The following is a 13,801-nucleotide window of genomic DNA, read 5'->3' as shown; positions in this document are numbered from 1 at the left end:
TTTACTTCACTAATTAGATTGTAATTTATGATACCTTTTTGATATTCTTTAATTTGCATTTAAGTCAAATTAAATGTGGCATCTACACTAATTCAATGTTATTTTAGTATCATATACTAGTTTTTATTTTTGCATTTTGTTTTTCCATTACATTTTATATTTTCCATTTAATTAAAATTTTTCTAATTTTATTGTTTTTGCCATTTTCATTAGTCATTTTCTATGTATCTATATAGATTTATGCATTTTGTCAGTTTTATTTTTATTTTATTTTTCCATTTCATTTTAATTTTAGTAATTTTGTTATGTTTTTCTTTTTTATTAGTCATTTTTTAAATATATCTTTATAGTTTTTATATGTTTTTTATTTCAATTATAGTTTTATTTCTTTTTATCATTGTTATTTTAGTACATCAAAAAAAAAAAAAAAATGTTCACCTGGCAACTATATATAGCTGTAATAAGTGTAACACATGTTTATTTCTATTGAATTTTTTAATGGTTTTAGTTTACATTAAATACACAGTAATGCCTTGCACATGCCTTGATTACTCTCCATACAGAGGCATGGTATTACTTAAAATATGTAATAATTCATGTATGCCATGCCAGTGTTATTTTAGCATCATTGATATTATATTATATTTTTTTTAATATTTTGAAATTTATTTTATGTTTATATTTCCTGTTTTCACTCATTTTAGTTACTTTTTTGTTATTTTTGTTGTGTTTTTAGTCTTTTGTATTAGTTTGAGTTTGTGTGTGTGTGTGTGTGTGTGTGTGTGTGTGTGTGTTTCTTTCAGTTATACTAATTTCAGTTTTACTTATTTTAGTACTTTATGTTAAACAAAATGAAAATGAGAACTATTGCCTTGCCAACTATAGCAGAAATAAAATAGGTTTATTTATTTATATTTTTTAAGATTGAATTTTATTTCAGTTAACGTTTCTTTTGTTTGAATTTATTGATTATTTCATGGTTTTAGTTTTATTTAATGATAATAACACTGTACCATGCATATTATTCAATGGAAAAAGTATGAAGAATTCTTATGACTAAAATTTTTTTTTTTTATGGAGCTCTCAGAACATGGTGAATATGTCTGCAAAAACTTACACAGTACCCAACCTTCAGATAACACTTTTATGTGCATGTTTTTGTAGTGTTGGTGGGTTGGGCTGCAGTGTAGATGTCTTCAGTGGTTATATGTGGACGTGTTACGCAGCAGCTCTGGCCGGCTCCATTTCTCCTCATCTCCATAGAGACAGATGGCAGAGGTCAGTGAGATCACACAGCAGGCCCTTTCAATGCTATATAAAGGCAGAGCTCACCTATGAGCCAGGTATCACACAGTCTCTCTGTCTGAGAGGTGTGCATGCGTGTGTGTGTGTGTGTGTGTGTGTGTGTGTGAATGCATACCAGCTAACAGCCTCTTGCAAAAGTACATTTGAGTGTGTCCTTTATAAGACAACAAGGTCTAAGATGTTTTTGAATGTGAAAGCAGGTCAAAGATATAAAACAGATTCAAGCAAACTCTAAACTATACACTTATAATCAAAAAGCGCTGACTAGATGACAGACACTGAGTAAAATGAAGCCATATGCAGCTGTCCTTATACTGAATCTCACTGATGTTTTTTCTTGTATGTTCATGATGTGGTAAATCACACTTCTACTGTTGTTTCTGCATTTACAATGGTTAGTTTTCAAATTCAGCGTATGTCATGTTAATAATGATGATGTTTATGGTGATTTTCTGGACACCTAGGCCTACAAACTTAAAAAAACTTTTTTAACATGGTTTAATTTCTATCTTTGTTCTATTTATTTATTTGTGCTATTTACACCATTTTAAACCGTGCACATGGGCTTAGGCACCAGTTTTTGTTTCTGAAGGATCATGAGACACTGAAGACTGGATTAAGGATGCTGAAAATTCAGCTTTGCATCACAGGAGTGAATTAAGTTTTAAAGTATAGTCATATAGAAAGGTGTTATTTTAAATTGTAATAACATTTTACTATTTTTTATGTATTTTTAAATGCAGCCTTGATGAGCATTGGTGAAGACTTTCAAAGACATAAAAAAAACATCTTACCAACCCCAAACTTTTGAGCATATACAGTATTTTTGCCTTTGACATTCTGCCCTTTTTTTCTTTGTATATTTTTCCCTTCTTCCTCCACCATTTCCTCTTCCTTTTCTGTGGCTTTATATGGCTTGGCAAGAGTTCTAGCAGTTCCTTTCTAAAGCTACATGACAATTTCACCCTCCCTTCATGTTCCTGTCCAGGATTTATGGTGATGTGCATAGCATACATTATCTCAAAATAACAGTAAGACTGTGAATTTTTACATTTTCTGTAAAACAACATGAATTTTGCTTGCCTATATTGTCAGTGCTAATTTTCAGTGAACAGGTCCCCCTGCAGTCACAAATTTGATCCTTTAAAACTCATCTCTGTTTATCAGAATTACATATTTAAATGATTTTACACGTGAAAATAATTTCTTCATACCTAACAATTGCTTGCATAAAACTATAATTACCCTTTGGCTTGACTGTGTTATCAAACAGCTAAAATTGTGCTGCTATTGTTCACAAACCAGGTTCCCGTTCGCCATTCCAGAAACATAGCTTGTAAAAATCAACATACTCAGGTAGAATCTGTTTGCTAATTATATGAAAAACCCTAAAATGCAAGCTGTTAGAATTGGTTCCGCATTTTTGAGACACAGCAGTTTTAGGGAGAAAATGCTCAGCAGTGGTGTTGACTGATGAATTTGCATGTGGTTTGTTTTTAAGTATATAAACATGCAAACAATATTAAAAGCTTGATTTTCACCACATTGGGTCTTTAAAAGAACCGCTTAAAAATCTAAGGAGCATTTTGTGTATTAAAAAGGTTCTATTGAAGTTGGAATTTATTTATCGATTCCACCTGTCTTTTTCTTAAGAAATTGTGATTTATTGGTATTCACTCTGGAACCCATTATGTGAATGAAGCACAGCCCAGTGATAGGCTATCTGTGCTTTTAAGCAGTGAGAGCGGCTGTGTTTAGTCATTTTCAGAAATGCAGGGTACACAGGTACAGACACATATCTGGGACAACGCTTGCTTAAAGGCGAAAACTGTCATGACTACAAGCTCACTGCCGTCAAATCATGGGATGCCCTTTGACGTCTGTGTACCTCAGCATTCAGGGCAGTGTCGGATCTGTTTTTGGTGCGAAGTGCGCTGCTTGAGTGTGATGATGATGATGATGACAAAGACTCCCTAAGTCAAAATACTTTGATGCTTTTCAACAGGGAGGAACTGCATCAGTCGCTGCACATCTCTTTACATTCATCTCATTGGCAAGGAAAAGTCTGCCATCTACTGGTAGAGATACATGTTAGACTTTGAACCAATCCCAAAATATAGTTGGATGGAGATAAAAAAAATGTTAAAAAAAAAAAAAAAAAATCTATCTGCCTGCATGCCATTGCATTAATGAAAAACAAAATGCAATGAAATGCAAACATTTTTAAATGTGACAAATGTCCAAATACATCTTAAGATAATATTAAATAATTATATTTAAAATTAATTGTACACACACATATATAGGTATTTTAAATAAACTTCTTTTATACATACATATGTAGAAAATGTAAGTTTATTTAAAGTATATATTAACATGAATCAGAGGATCAGCTTTTTATGACGACAAGTTTTATGATGAAATACAATTTTATTTATGTGTACATGCAAACTGTCCAATATTTGGTGTGCGATTTATGTAATATTTAATCCCAGGCAACTTTAAAATGACTCTGAATAGGTCTCAGGTGTCTGTCCTCTTAAATAAGATGTGTTCAGTTCTGCTTCTCTATAACAGTCTCTGGCAGAAAGGCGAGTTTTAACTGCTCTTATCCAGATATTCCAGATTAGGGGCATCTAGGCGCTGCTCCATGTCCTTGTTCTTGGTGAACTCTTTGAGCATCTCCATCACCTCGCTCTGATACACATCAGGTGTCGGCTGAGTCTCTGACAGGAGAAAGACCGTATTTAGAAACACATTCCTGGTCTTATTGTGTGTGATAAACCAGTGCATGTTATTACAAAGAAAAAAAATCAATGGATAAAATCAAGTCAAACTCTTGATTGAGATTTCAACTGAATACTTGAACTGTGCACCATTGTTCATCTCTACTATCTGTTCAGTTTGTTCATACATACCTGTTGCCCAGTAGTAGATGTCCCAGTCGTTGCTGGGTTCATTGATGAGTCTGTCATACTGCTTTAACTGAGATTCACTCATTGTGTTCAGGTACTGCTTAGCAAAAAGGCTGGTAACAAAAAAAGTCACAGTCAGAGTAGTTAGAGTACATAGTAATAAATATTATGCTTATTTTTGGTTTTAAACGTTAAATAAAAAGTAATAATAATAATGGTAGCACTTTACAATAAGGTTCCAATTGTCAACATTAGCTAACTATTAGTTAACATTAACAATGAAAAATACATTTATTACATTTACTTTAGTATTAATATTCACTAATACATTACTACAATCAAAAGTTGTATTTTAATATACATGAACTAATAATGAACAGTATTTTATGAACTAATATCAACAAACATTAATAAATAAATACTTTAACAAATGCTTATTGTTAGTCAATGTTACTTAATCCATCAACCAATGTTAACAAATGGAACCTTATTGTAAAGGTTTACCATATTAATTAATATGGAACATTATTATTTTATTTTTATATATTTTATCTTTAAAATCACTGAGATACTGCTAGAGTCTTTATTCATATTTTTTAATAAATTGTTATTTTATATCTTCTGTTTTCATTTTAATTTGAGTAATTTTGTTGTGTGCTTGTCATTTCTAATAGTTTTTGTTTTGAATGTGTATATAGTTTGTCGGTTTCTTATTTCCAATTTAGTTTTTTTTATACATCGAGAGAGAGAGAGAGAGAGAGAGAGAGAGAGAGAGAGATACATATACACACACAAATATATAGATACAGTGCCGTGAAAAGGTTTTTGATCTCCTTCTTGTTTTTAAATTTTTTTGCATATGTCACACTTAAAAGATTCAGATCATTAAACAAATTGTAATATAACACAAAGATAATTAAAGTAAATATAAAATGCAGTTTTTAAATTATGATTTATTATTAAGGGAAAAAAGCTGTTCAAACCTGCCTGGCCCAATGTAAAATATATATATGTGTGTGTGTGTGTTAGCTTGGACTGTTATTTCTGTCCCATGTCTCTTAGTTTGAAGTTTTTATGTACCCTTGTTTTGTCTTCCAGTTAATTCCTGTTTCCTGTGTCTTGTGTATGTATGTATGTATGCATATATATATATATATATATATATATATATATACACACACACACATACAAGATATATCTTTCTCAATTAAAGTTTTTTTTATGGTTTTAGTTAACCCTGATATGGAATAGAATGACTATATTTGTAAATAGTATTCAGTGTATACAGCTCATTAGAATTCATCCTGAACATACTTAGATACACTTAGACAATATTATATGTTGTTGCCAAGACTAGAATAAGTTGAGCTGTCAGTTGAGTCGTTGGCTTTTATCTATACGTGTTCTTGACCTGCTGACCTCAGAAGGATGCAGTTCTCCAGCATGCCTCTCTTCCGGCTCTCATACAGGAGTCTCTTCCTCTTGATGTCCAGGGATTCTCCTGCCCTCTCCTGCCAAGGAGGCAGAGGGATCTCAATGATGGTCGGTTCTGGAGCATCACCACGGTATCCCCGAGAAATCACTGTGCTGACAGCTGGACGCAATGATGCCTGGCAAACAGAATGAACCACCTGGAAATATATAGCTTCAGTTAATAACCCTGGTTTGTTCATATATATATATACACATACATACACACACACATACTCTCTGAACAAAATTATAAATGCAACACGTTTGTTTTTGCCCCCATTTTTCATGAGCTGAACTCAAAGGTCTAAGACTTTTTCTATGTATACAAAAGGCATATTTCTCTCAAATATTGTTCACAAATCTGTCTAAATCTGTGTTAGTGAGCACTTCTCCTTTGCCGAGATACTCCATCCACCTCACAGGTGTGGCATATCAGGATACTGATTAGACAGCGTGATTATTGCACAGGTGTGCCTTAGGCTGGCCACAATAAAAGGCCACTGTAAAATGTGCAGTTTTACTGTATTGAGGGGTCCGAAAACCAGTCAGTATCTGGTGTGACCACCATTTGCCTCACGCAGTGCAACAAATCTCCTTCACATAGAGTTAATCAGGTTGTTGATTGTGGCCTGTGGAATGTTGGTCCACTCCTCTTCAATGGAGATTACATACATATGCATATATATATATACACACTTTGTGTGTGTGTGTGTATATATATATATATATATATATATATATATATATATATATATATATATATATATATATATATATACACACACACACACACACACACACACACACACACACACACACACACACAAACGTACAAAACGATTTCTCAAGTTGATAATCTCAATGGTGAATAATCTGTAACATTAGATATTCATAAACAAGTAAATATACCTGCTCAGGACACTGTCTTCTAAAAAACGAATTATATAAACTAGTATAAAAAAGAGTGTAATTAGTCTTGTGTATGAAGTACAGCGTCCTCATCTGCCTTTGCTGCTCAGTCAAAATAGGACAACAGGATAAAAATCCAACCAAACAATTTATCCAAACCCCTGCGTTTATTTGGATGTTATACATCAGCTGTATGAAATTAATATGATGGGCTGCAGAAAGAGGACCTTGTAACTCACTTCAGACACATGAGGTCAAACGTGATCTTTAAAACTTGTCGCCACATATGAATGCAAAGCAAACAAACAAACGTACCTTTCGTGCGATAGTTGCTAAAAACATGTTATCGTGGAGTGGTTTCAGTGATGTGTGGCTGATCAGGTGTTTGGCTGAGTTTTTTTTTTAGTATTTTGAAGGAGAGTTTACGCAACTGTTTCACAATCAAAGCAGGAAACGCCGTGCAGCTGGCGCCATGTTGGTAAGGTCAATATCGCCTTCTTATTTGAATATTATTTGAATGTTGCTTTAAATGGCTCTCTGTTTCTATATCGTGCAGACGTAACATGTGTGCATTTTAGCTTCGAGTTTGTCCATGACCTCTGGGCTGACACGCGTAAGTTTAATAAAGGTTAAGTCTAATCAAAGCTAGTCTTTGTTTCCCCGGGAATGCATTTCAGTGAGCGCTTGTACGAGCGGATGGACGTTTCCGGCGTTATATCAATCTTTTAAAGACACAGTGATACTAATCTTCTACAGTAATCCCAAAATAATTCTCTTTGCTTTATGTTTATTATACGCAAAATCCTATTCAATGTCTGAAAATAAACTCAAATTAAATTCCAAAGCCTAAAACCACAGTTTAATGTGTCCCCAAAATACAAATTAGCAAGGTCGTAATGACAAAATAATACATTCTTCAAAGATAACACACGTAGCAGTTATTTTAGTTTTATTTTTTTATATGCTGATTATTTATTCACTCGGAATTAATTTTTATCTTAATATCTTGTTGTCATTTTAATGTTTAAATATTACTATTTTGTTCAATAAAATGAATTTTTAATTTACGTTTTGGTTTTTATTTCCAGTTTCATTTTTGTGCTTCAACCTAAACACAACGTTGATCATTTTTGTTAAAATTTTTTCATCTAATATTTATATTTTGTTTTTAGCTTTATTTGAATTAAGAATGTTTTTAACAGTTTTAGTTAATAATAATAACAACAACTGTGTGATGGCAAGTGCTTTTATATGAGATTTCTGAGGAAACATAGTAAAATTAAAATCACTTAAATTGCATTCTGTTCTCTGCTTTTTTTGTCATTCCAGCGCTTAACAGATGTGTCAGTATGCAAATTTAGAAAATAAGGGTGAATAACAACATTTTGCATTTTTGAGCTAAGGTTGAGGGTATTTTTAAAACATATAAAACATGCACATGTAGCCATCGATTACCATTTGAAGTCTGCTACACACACTAAGACTGTACAGTCAATGAAGCAGACGCCCGCGCTGGATCTCCTTAGTGTCTTGATAACACTAGTTGAAGAGAAGCAAAGAATATATCCAGGTTATACTTGCCTCTCTAAGATATTTAAAAAAGAAAATGTAATGAACCACAAAACATACACATTTCAATCTTTATTTTGCAAAATGCTAATAAACAAAAATGCAACATCATAAGCTCGCATCAGATATAGTCTAATGAACCAGCCATTTCCGAGACCGTGCTTCTTCCATCAGGATAAAGCATTCAGTTTCACTGAAACCTCCTCACTTCTCCAGCGGCGCGTAATTCAACAGCTTCTCGATGAGGTCCACGTGAGACAGAAGCATCCGGCGACAGCAGTATCTCTTCAAACCCAGAGCGTCAAGAGCGTCGCTGTGAAAACCAGCAGAGTCAGATTCAGTTTGACGCCACGGTCATCACGGACAACACGCTCAGAAATCAAACCTCACTGGAAAGTCCATGAACTCACCCTTCTGTATACTCCGCTTGAAGAAGACCTAAATACGCCTCCCATTTGTTCCCAACAATCTTCCCACAAGTGAAGCAGCGAACGGGGATGATCATGGTGAAGGACCTGAATCGAAGAAAAGCAAGCTTTTATTAGAAAAGTCACGATTAACCTGTTTTTGACTGGATTATTCCAATCATTCACGATTATCAGATGAGGATTTTTAAGTAATTTCCTAGCGATTGCTGGACTTTTGACATTTGTATGTATTTTGTTTGTCAGGTACCAAGCTTGTATATTAGTAAGTATATATATATATATATATATATATATATATATATATATATATATATATATATATATATATATATATATATATAGTGTTTTAAAAGTGTCTGCGATGTCTCTCAACAGACAGACTCAGGTTCTCATGAGGTTTTACTCTGCAATAATAAGTAAATAAATAGGCCCTATGATTGATAGATAGATAGATAGATAGATAGATAGATAGATAGATAGATAGATAGATAGATAGATAGATAGATAGATAGATAGATAGATAGATAGATAGATAGATAGATAGGCCTACATACATACATACATGCATACATAAAATGTAATAGAGTCGTTCAGCTCAAGATATGTTCCTTAGTTAAGAATCCATGACTGAACTCTTACAAGCAGAACTGGTTATTATTATGGAAGATGTCAAGAAATATAAGAAACATTACCAAAACAATCTCGCACGCTACAGACGTTCCTCTCGCGCCGCTTACAACAGACGCGTTATTTCTGCGTAATTTCCGCTTTGCGTTTATCACGAACGCACGGGCGGAAATAACGTCATGAGAAGAGATCCGCGCGCTTCTGAAGTGCGGAAGTGAGCGACGTGAGAACTTCTGTCGAACTCCAATAATTAGTGTACATTAAAGTCACCATATCTCTGTAACAACACACATAAAAATAAAATTGGCTTATATTTAAGTTTTTTTTTCTGTAGCTTCTTTAATCCAGACACTTTCTCTACATCAGCGGGTTTTAAACGATCTGATGAACAATATGTTAAAACCTGCGATGGAAAATTCAAAATAAATAAGGTGTTTAGTGAGAACTATCGGGAGAGATTTATTCTTATATTGTGATACTGTTTCGTACTGTTAAAAACTAGCGTTGTTGAGGGAATATAATATTAAAAAAAAAAAAAAACTAGGGCTAGAATAAAATAATCACAATTTATTTAATGACTTTAAAAAGCAAATGATTCGGTAATAATGCAAAATTCAGTAAATGCATTTTTTGTAGGATTGCAGCAAAACTATCAAACACACCTACAGAAGTCTTTTATGTAGGTAAGTCCTCTGATGATTGATTTAATCCATTGATGAAGTATTATGCATAACCCCTGACCTTTGTATGTATTTGTTGTTGTTCTTCCTTTTTCCAGTGATAGATGCATGTCTATATTACCCGAATTATAATTAGTAAATTGGGTGGGAAACACTATATATATATATATATATATATATATATATATATATACATATATATAATATATATATATATATATATACACACACACATATATTCTTGTTAATAGTGACTTTGCTTCATTTAGTAAATAGATTAAATTAAAAATAGCAAAGACATCTGTCAGAAGTATGGAAAAAAAAAAAAAAACAGGCTTCAAGTATTGAATTCTGTCCAAAAATAACTAGAGAAAAAAAACCCACTGAGGCTGGGGAAATATTGTTCACTGTCCTTTAATAAGTCACAAGGGAGCCATCTTGTTTTAATTCACACGAGGAACAGCAGAAAGACAGCAGGCGAGGTTGTGTGCAAAATAAATACATATGGCAGGAGGAAAGGGGCCACATTAGAGGAACAGGTAAACTTCATTAGAACAAACAAATAAAATCATAATCACTCATCATCATCATCATCACCTCCAAGACAACCACCATGTTGCCACATCATCATCCACATCATTACCCTCAGTATCACAACTAATACACAGTCTTCTTTCTTTTAAATACAGAGTTCTATTTGAATTATTGCATTATATACGCACTTTAAAGAAAATGTCATTTTCTGTAACAGTATGTCATGTGACGTGTGAGTGTATATTGTTCGTGTCTGCATGCATTTAGGGATTGTTTCTGTTGTGTGTAGCACTCATCATAGTGTAACTGCGAAATTAAAGCTGTTGGCCAAGAGCCGTCATAATCTACGTTGCATCTATGTTGCATCACGCATCTATTTCCATTGGCCCACTTCAAAAAAATCATCAACGTCGTTCAAACGAGAAACTGAGATTTTGAAATGGCACAGATGGTCTACAGTATGCAATTCACAGGCAAGATTACTGAATTATTCAGTGACTTGTGTTTGTTCGATGGCTGATGTCAAATGCAAAATGAACCTATATAATATTTGAAATAATTGAGATTTTCTTTACATTTCTACACCTTCTCTCAACAATACAGGCCTAACTGTAATAGATGTCAGTGGCTTGATATGTACATATAGATCTGCACAAGCATTTAAGTATGAAACCAATTGCTTTTATTGACATAAATGGCATTTAATTTCTATAAATGACAGACAAATTCTGTATTTTTAACCTTGAATCATGCATCTTAACATTATTGTATCTTACGGTTGGCAGTTATAGGTTTAAGTCCAGCTTGAAAAACTGATATATTTTTTGGATAATTGGTTTAATCTCAACATTGTGGCATGGATGAGGGTGTTTTTGAGCGTCAACCAGCAGGCAGAGTGACTAGGATCAAAGTTTTGGTGGAAATGTGCATTGGCTATAACTAAGTTGAATGTTATATGAAAAGTGTTTGGCCTAAATGCATCTCTAGCTTGCTTTAATAGCTGGCAGGAACGTCACCACAAGCACTGAAATTAAAGTACAGCATAAAATTAAGACACCAAGTGTGTAGAGTGACCATATGTACTCGTTTTCCAGGACATGTCCTGGTCAGGATTTCTACATTGCTTCAAATGCCCGGGTTTTGACTTTGTTTTGCTTTTGTTGAAACAGTCTCTATAGTCTTCATACATTGTATCTATGTAAATTTGCATTGCTTTGGCCGTTCTCTGTAGATCCCAACTTCTCGTGTGCCACGATTGGTCGATTATGTAGAATGCCTGCATGCTATTTTTCAGTCATTATGAAAATCAAAGCCAAAACCCGGACAGTTTTGGCATTTTGGAAATCCTGGCACATGTTCAGGACAAAGAGGACATATGTTCACCCCGCTAGTGACTCCCCACCCCTTTATATAAACTTTAATAGTCTGTGAACTAATCATCCCCACGGTTTACAATTAATCTTAGGCCTTGGGTCAGTTTTTCTTGGCTAATAAGATTACGCCCACCAATACAGCTCCAAGTGCGATGACAGCTCCTCCAATCAGGAAAGGCTTTAAACTTTCTAAGGCTTCACAGCTACTTCCTGTGGACTCCGCCGCCCCGTGTTGGTTGGTCGCTCCATCTTCCGCCGGGTTCTCGGGTTCTGCGGGTTCAGCAGAGACGGGGTCTGGTTTTGGCGGTGGCGCTGCCTCCTTCTTCTCTGCTTTTGAGGCAGACTTCGACGCTCCTTTGGCTTTTGCTTCCATGTGGGAATGGGATCAAGGGGTCAAGGAATCCAGCAGGTTTTCCTGGGCTTTCTTTTAGGAATACAAATATAAAGAAAAGGGAGAGATTGAGGTTTTAAATTTCTCCATGTGCACAACTGTTCCAACGTTTGGGTCAGTTAATATGTTTTTGAAGGCAGTCTCTTTTGCCCAGCGAGGTTGCATTTATTTGATTAAAAATACAGTAAAAACAGTTAAATTGTGAAATATTATTACAATTTAAAATATCTGTTTTCTGTTTTAATATATTTTAAAATGTAATTTAATCCTGTGATGCAAAGCTGAATTTTTAGCACCATTACTCTTGATCCTTCAGAAATCATTCTAATATGCTGATTTGCTGCTCAAGAAACATTTATTATTATCTATGTTAAAACAGTTGTTCTGTTTAATATTTTGTCCACCTTGATGTATTTTGTTTTCCCCAGTTTTTTTATACTAATAGAAAGATCAAAAACAGCAGTTATTTGTAACATTATAAAGGTCTGTACTGTCATTTTTGGTCAATTATTAAAAAAAAAAAATAATAATAATAATAATAATAAAAACACTTACTGACCCCATATGTAAAAATATTAAAAGAATGTTAAAAGAATTAACAAAAATGTAAAAATAAAATTAAATAATTACAAAACCATTCTAATAATTTCACATTTTCTCATATTTATTCATATTTATTTATAGTTTTTGCTTGACAGCAGTGGACTGAACTAGCATTATATGAAAAAGAGCAAATTCTGTTTTTGCATTCCACAGAAAAATGCATATGGGTATGGAATGAAAAAAAAAAAAACGTGAATATGTCACAAAAACAGAATTATATCACATTAAACATTTGAGTCTTTGACCTTGATGTAGCAATGACATTACTGTATATGCAGTGGCCTACTGACTGTCACATGCTATATTTGCTATATGCTATACATGCTATATTTGCTTGTATTTAACAGCCAAAGGGCAGCATCCATTAGTTGTTGCTTCCTTAATAAGCATGTACGTCTTTTGTGCATAGAACCTTTTTTTCAGGGTATGTGGGACCAAAGTGACAAGTAACTCTTAACATCAGTCATGTTCCTTACAGACCTTTTGCACCCACCAAACACAATGAATGGTGTTTCTGAAGCAATAAACACGAACTAGTTTATCTGCAGTATGCAGAAATATCCCTGTGAATCTGCATGAGTCATACAGGACCAGCGGAGGGGAGGGGAGCACTGTACATTAAAAATAAATAAAATCACAAAAATAGGAATGAAGCAATGCAGAACCATGCAGAGAACGTGTAACCTGGAAAGACGGACTGAAAATGGGTTAATCGAGCATCTGATGGATGCGATAGATGTAGTGATGCAGTTGTGATGGCTGCACAGGCCATAGCAGCGCATCACATTCTATTCCACTTCTGATGGACGGATGAAAAGATGATGATGGATGGAACGTACCTTCTTTATGTTGCCTTGTAATCCTTGCTCACCTTGTCCTCTTTTTTAAAGAAGGATGAAAAGACAGAAGATGAGAAACCGAGATCTGCTCTGCAGGAAGGCCTGAATCTGTCCTCAAGGAGAAACAGAATCAAAGGAAATGGAGTGATGGAGGA

At 34.0% G+C, this 13,801-nt stretch overlaps 2 protein-coding genes across 3 annotated transcripts; both read right to left on the bottom strand.

Moving 5' to 3' along the window:
* Positions 1-3,644: 3,644 nt before the first annotated feature.
* LOC109058550 (succinate dehydrogenase assembly factor 2, mitochondrial) lies at positions 3,645-7,271 on the bottom strand. 2 transcript variants are annotated; one of them, XM_042727266.1, is made up of 4 exons: positions 6,918-7,271; positions 5,640-5,851; positions 4,224-4,333; positions 3,645-4,031 (listed from the first exon to the last, which is right to left on the bottom strand). In XM_042727266.1, the coding sequence occupies exons 1-4, from the start codon at positions 6,942-6,944 to the stop codon at positions 3,904-3,906; spliced, it is 477 nt and encodes a 158-aa protein (XP_042583200.1). In that variant the 5' UTR covers positions 6,945-7,271; the 3' UTR covers positions 3,645-3,903. The 2 variants fall into 2 exon arrangements, with proteins under 2 accessions (XP_042583200.1, XP_042583199.1); XM_042727265.1 differs by lacking the exon at positions 6,918-7,271 and adding an exon at positions 6,603-6,725.
* A 959-nt stretch (positions 7,272-8,230) lies between these two features.
* Positions 8,231-9,423, bottom strand: LOC122137937 (DNA-directed RNA polymerases I, II, and III subunit RPABC5). Its single transcript, XM_042727264.1, has 3 exons — positions 9,292-9,423; positions 8,582-8,686; positions 8,231-8,484 (listed from the first exon to the last, which is right to left on the bottom strand). Exons 2-3 carry the CDS (start codon positions 8,674-8,676, stop codon positions 8,376-8,378), a joined length of 204 nt encoding a protein of 67 aa, XP_042583198.1. The 5' UTR covers positions 8,677-8,686; positions 9,292-9,423; the 3' UTR covers positions 8,231-8,375.
* Between the last annotated feature and the right edge of the window lie 4,378 nt (positions 9,424-13,801).

Source organism: Cyprinus carpio, chromosome B7 (genome assembly GCF_018340385.1).
Source record: "Cyprinus carpio isolate SPL01 chromosome B7, ASM1834038v1, whole genome shotgun sequence".
In the NCBI taxonomy this organism is placed as follows: Eukaryota; Metazoa; Chordata; class Actinopteri; order Cypriniformes; family Cyprinidae; genus Cyprinus; species Cyprinus carpio.
The sequence above is the reverse complement of the archived record's forward strand: the minus strand, read 5'-3'. Positions and strand labels throughout refer to the sequence as shown.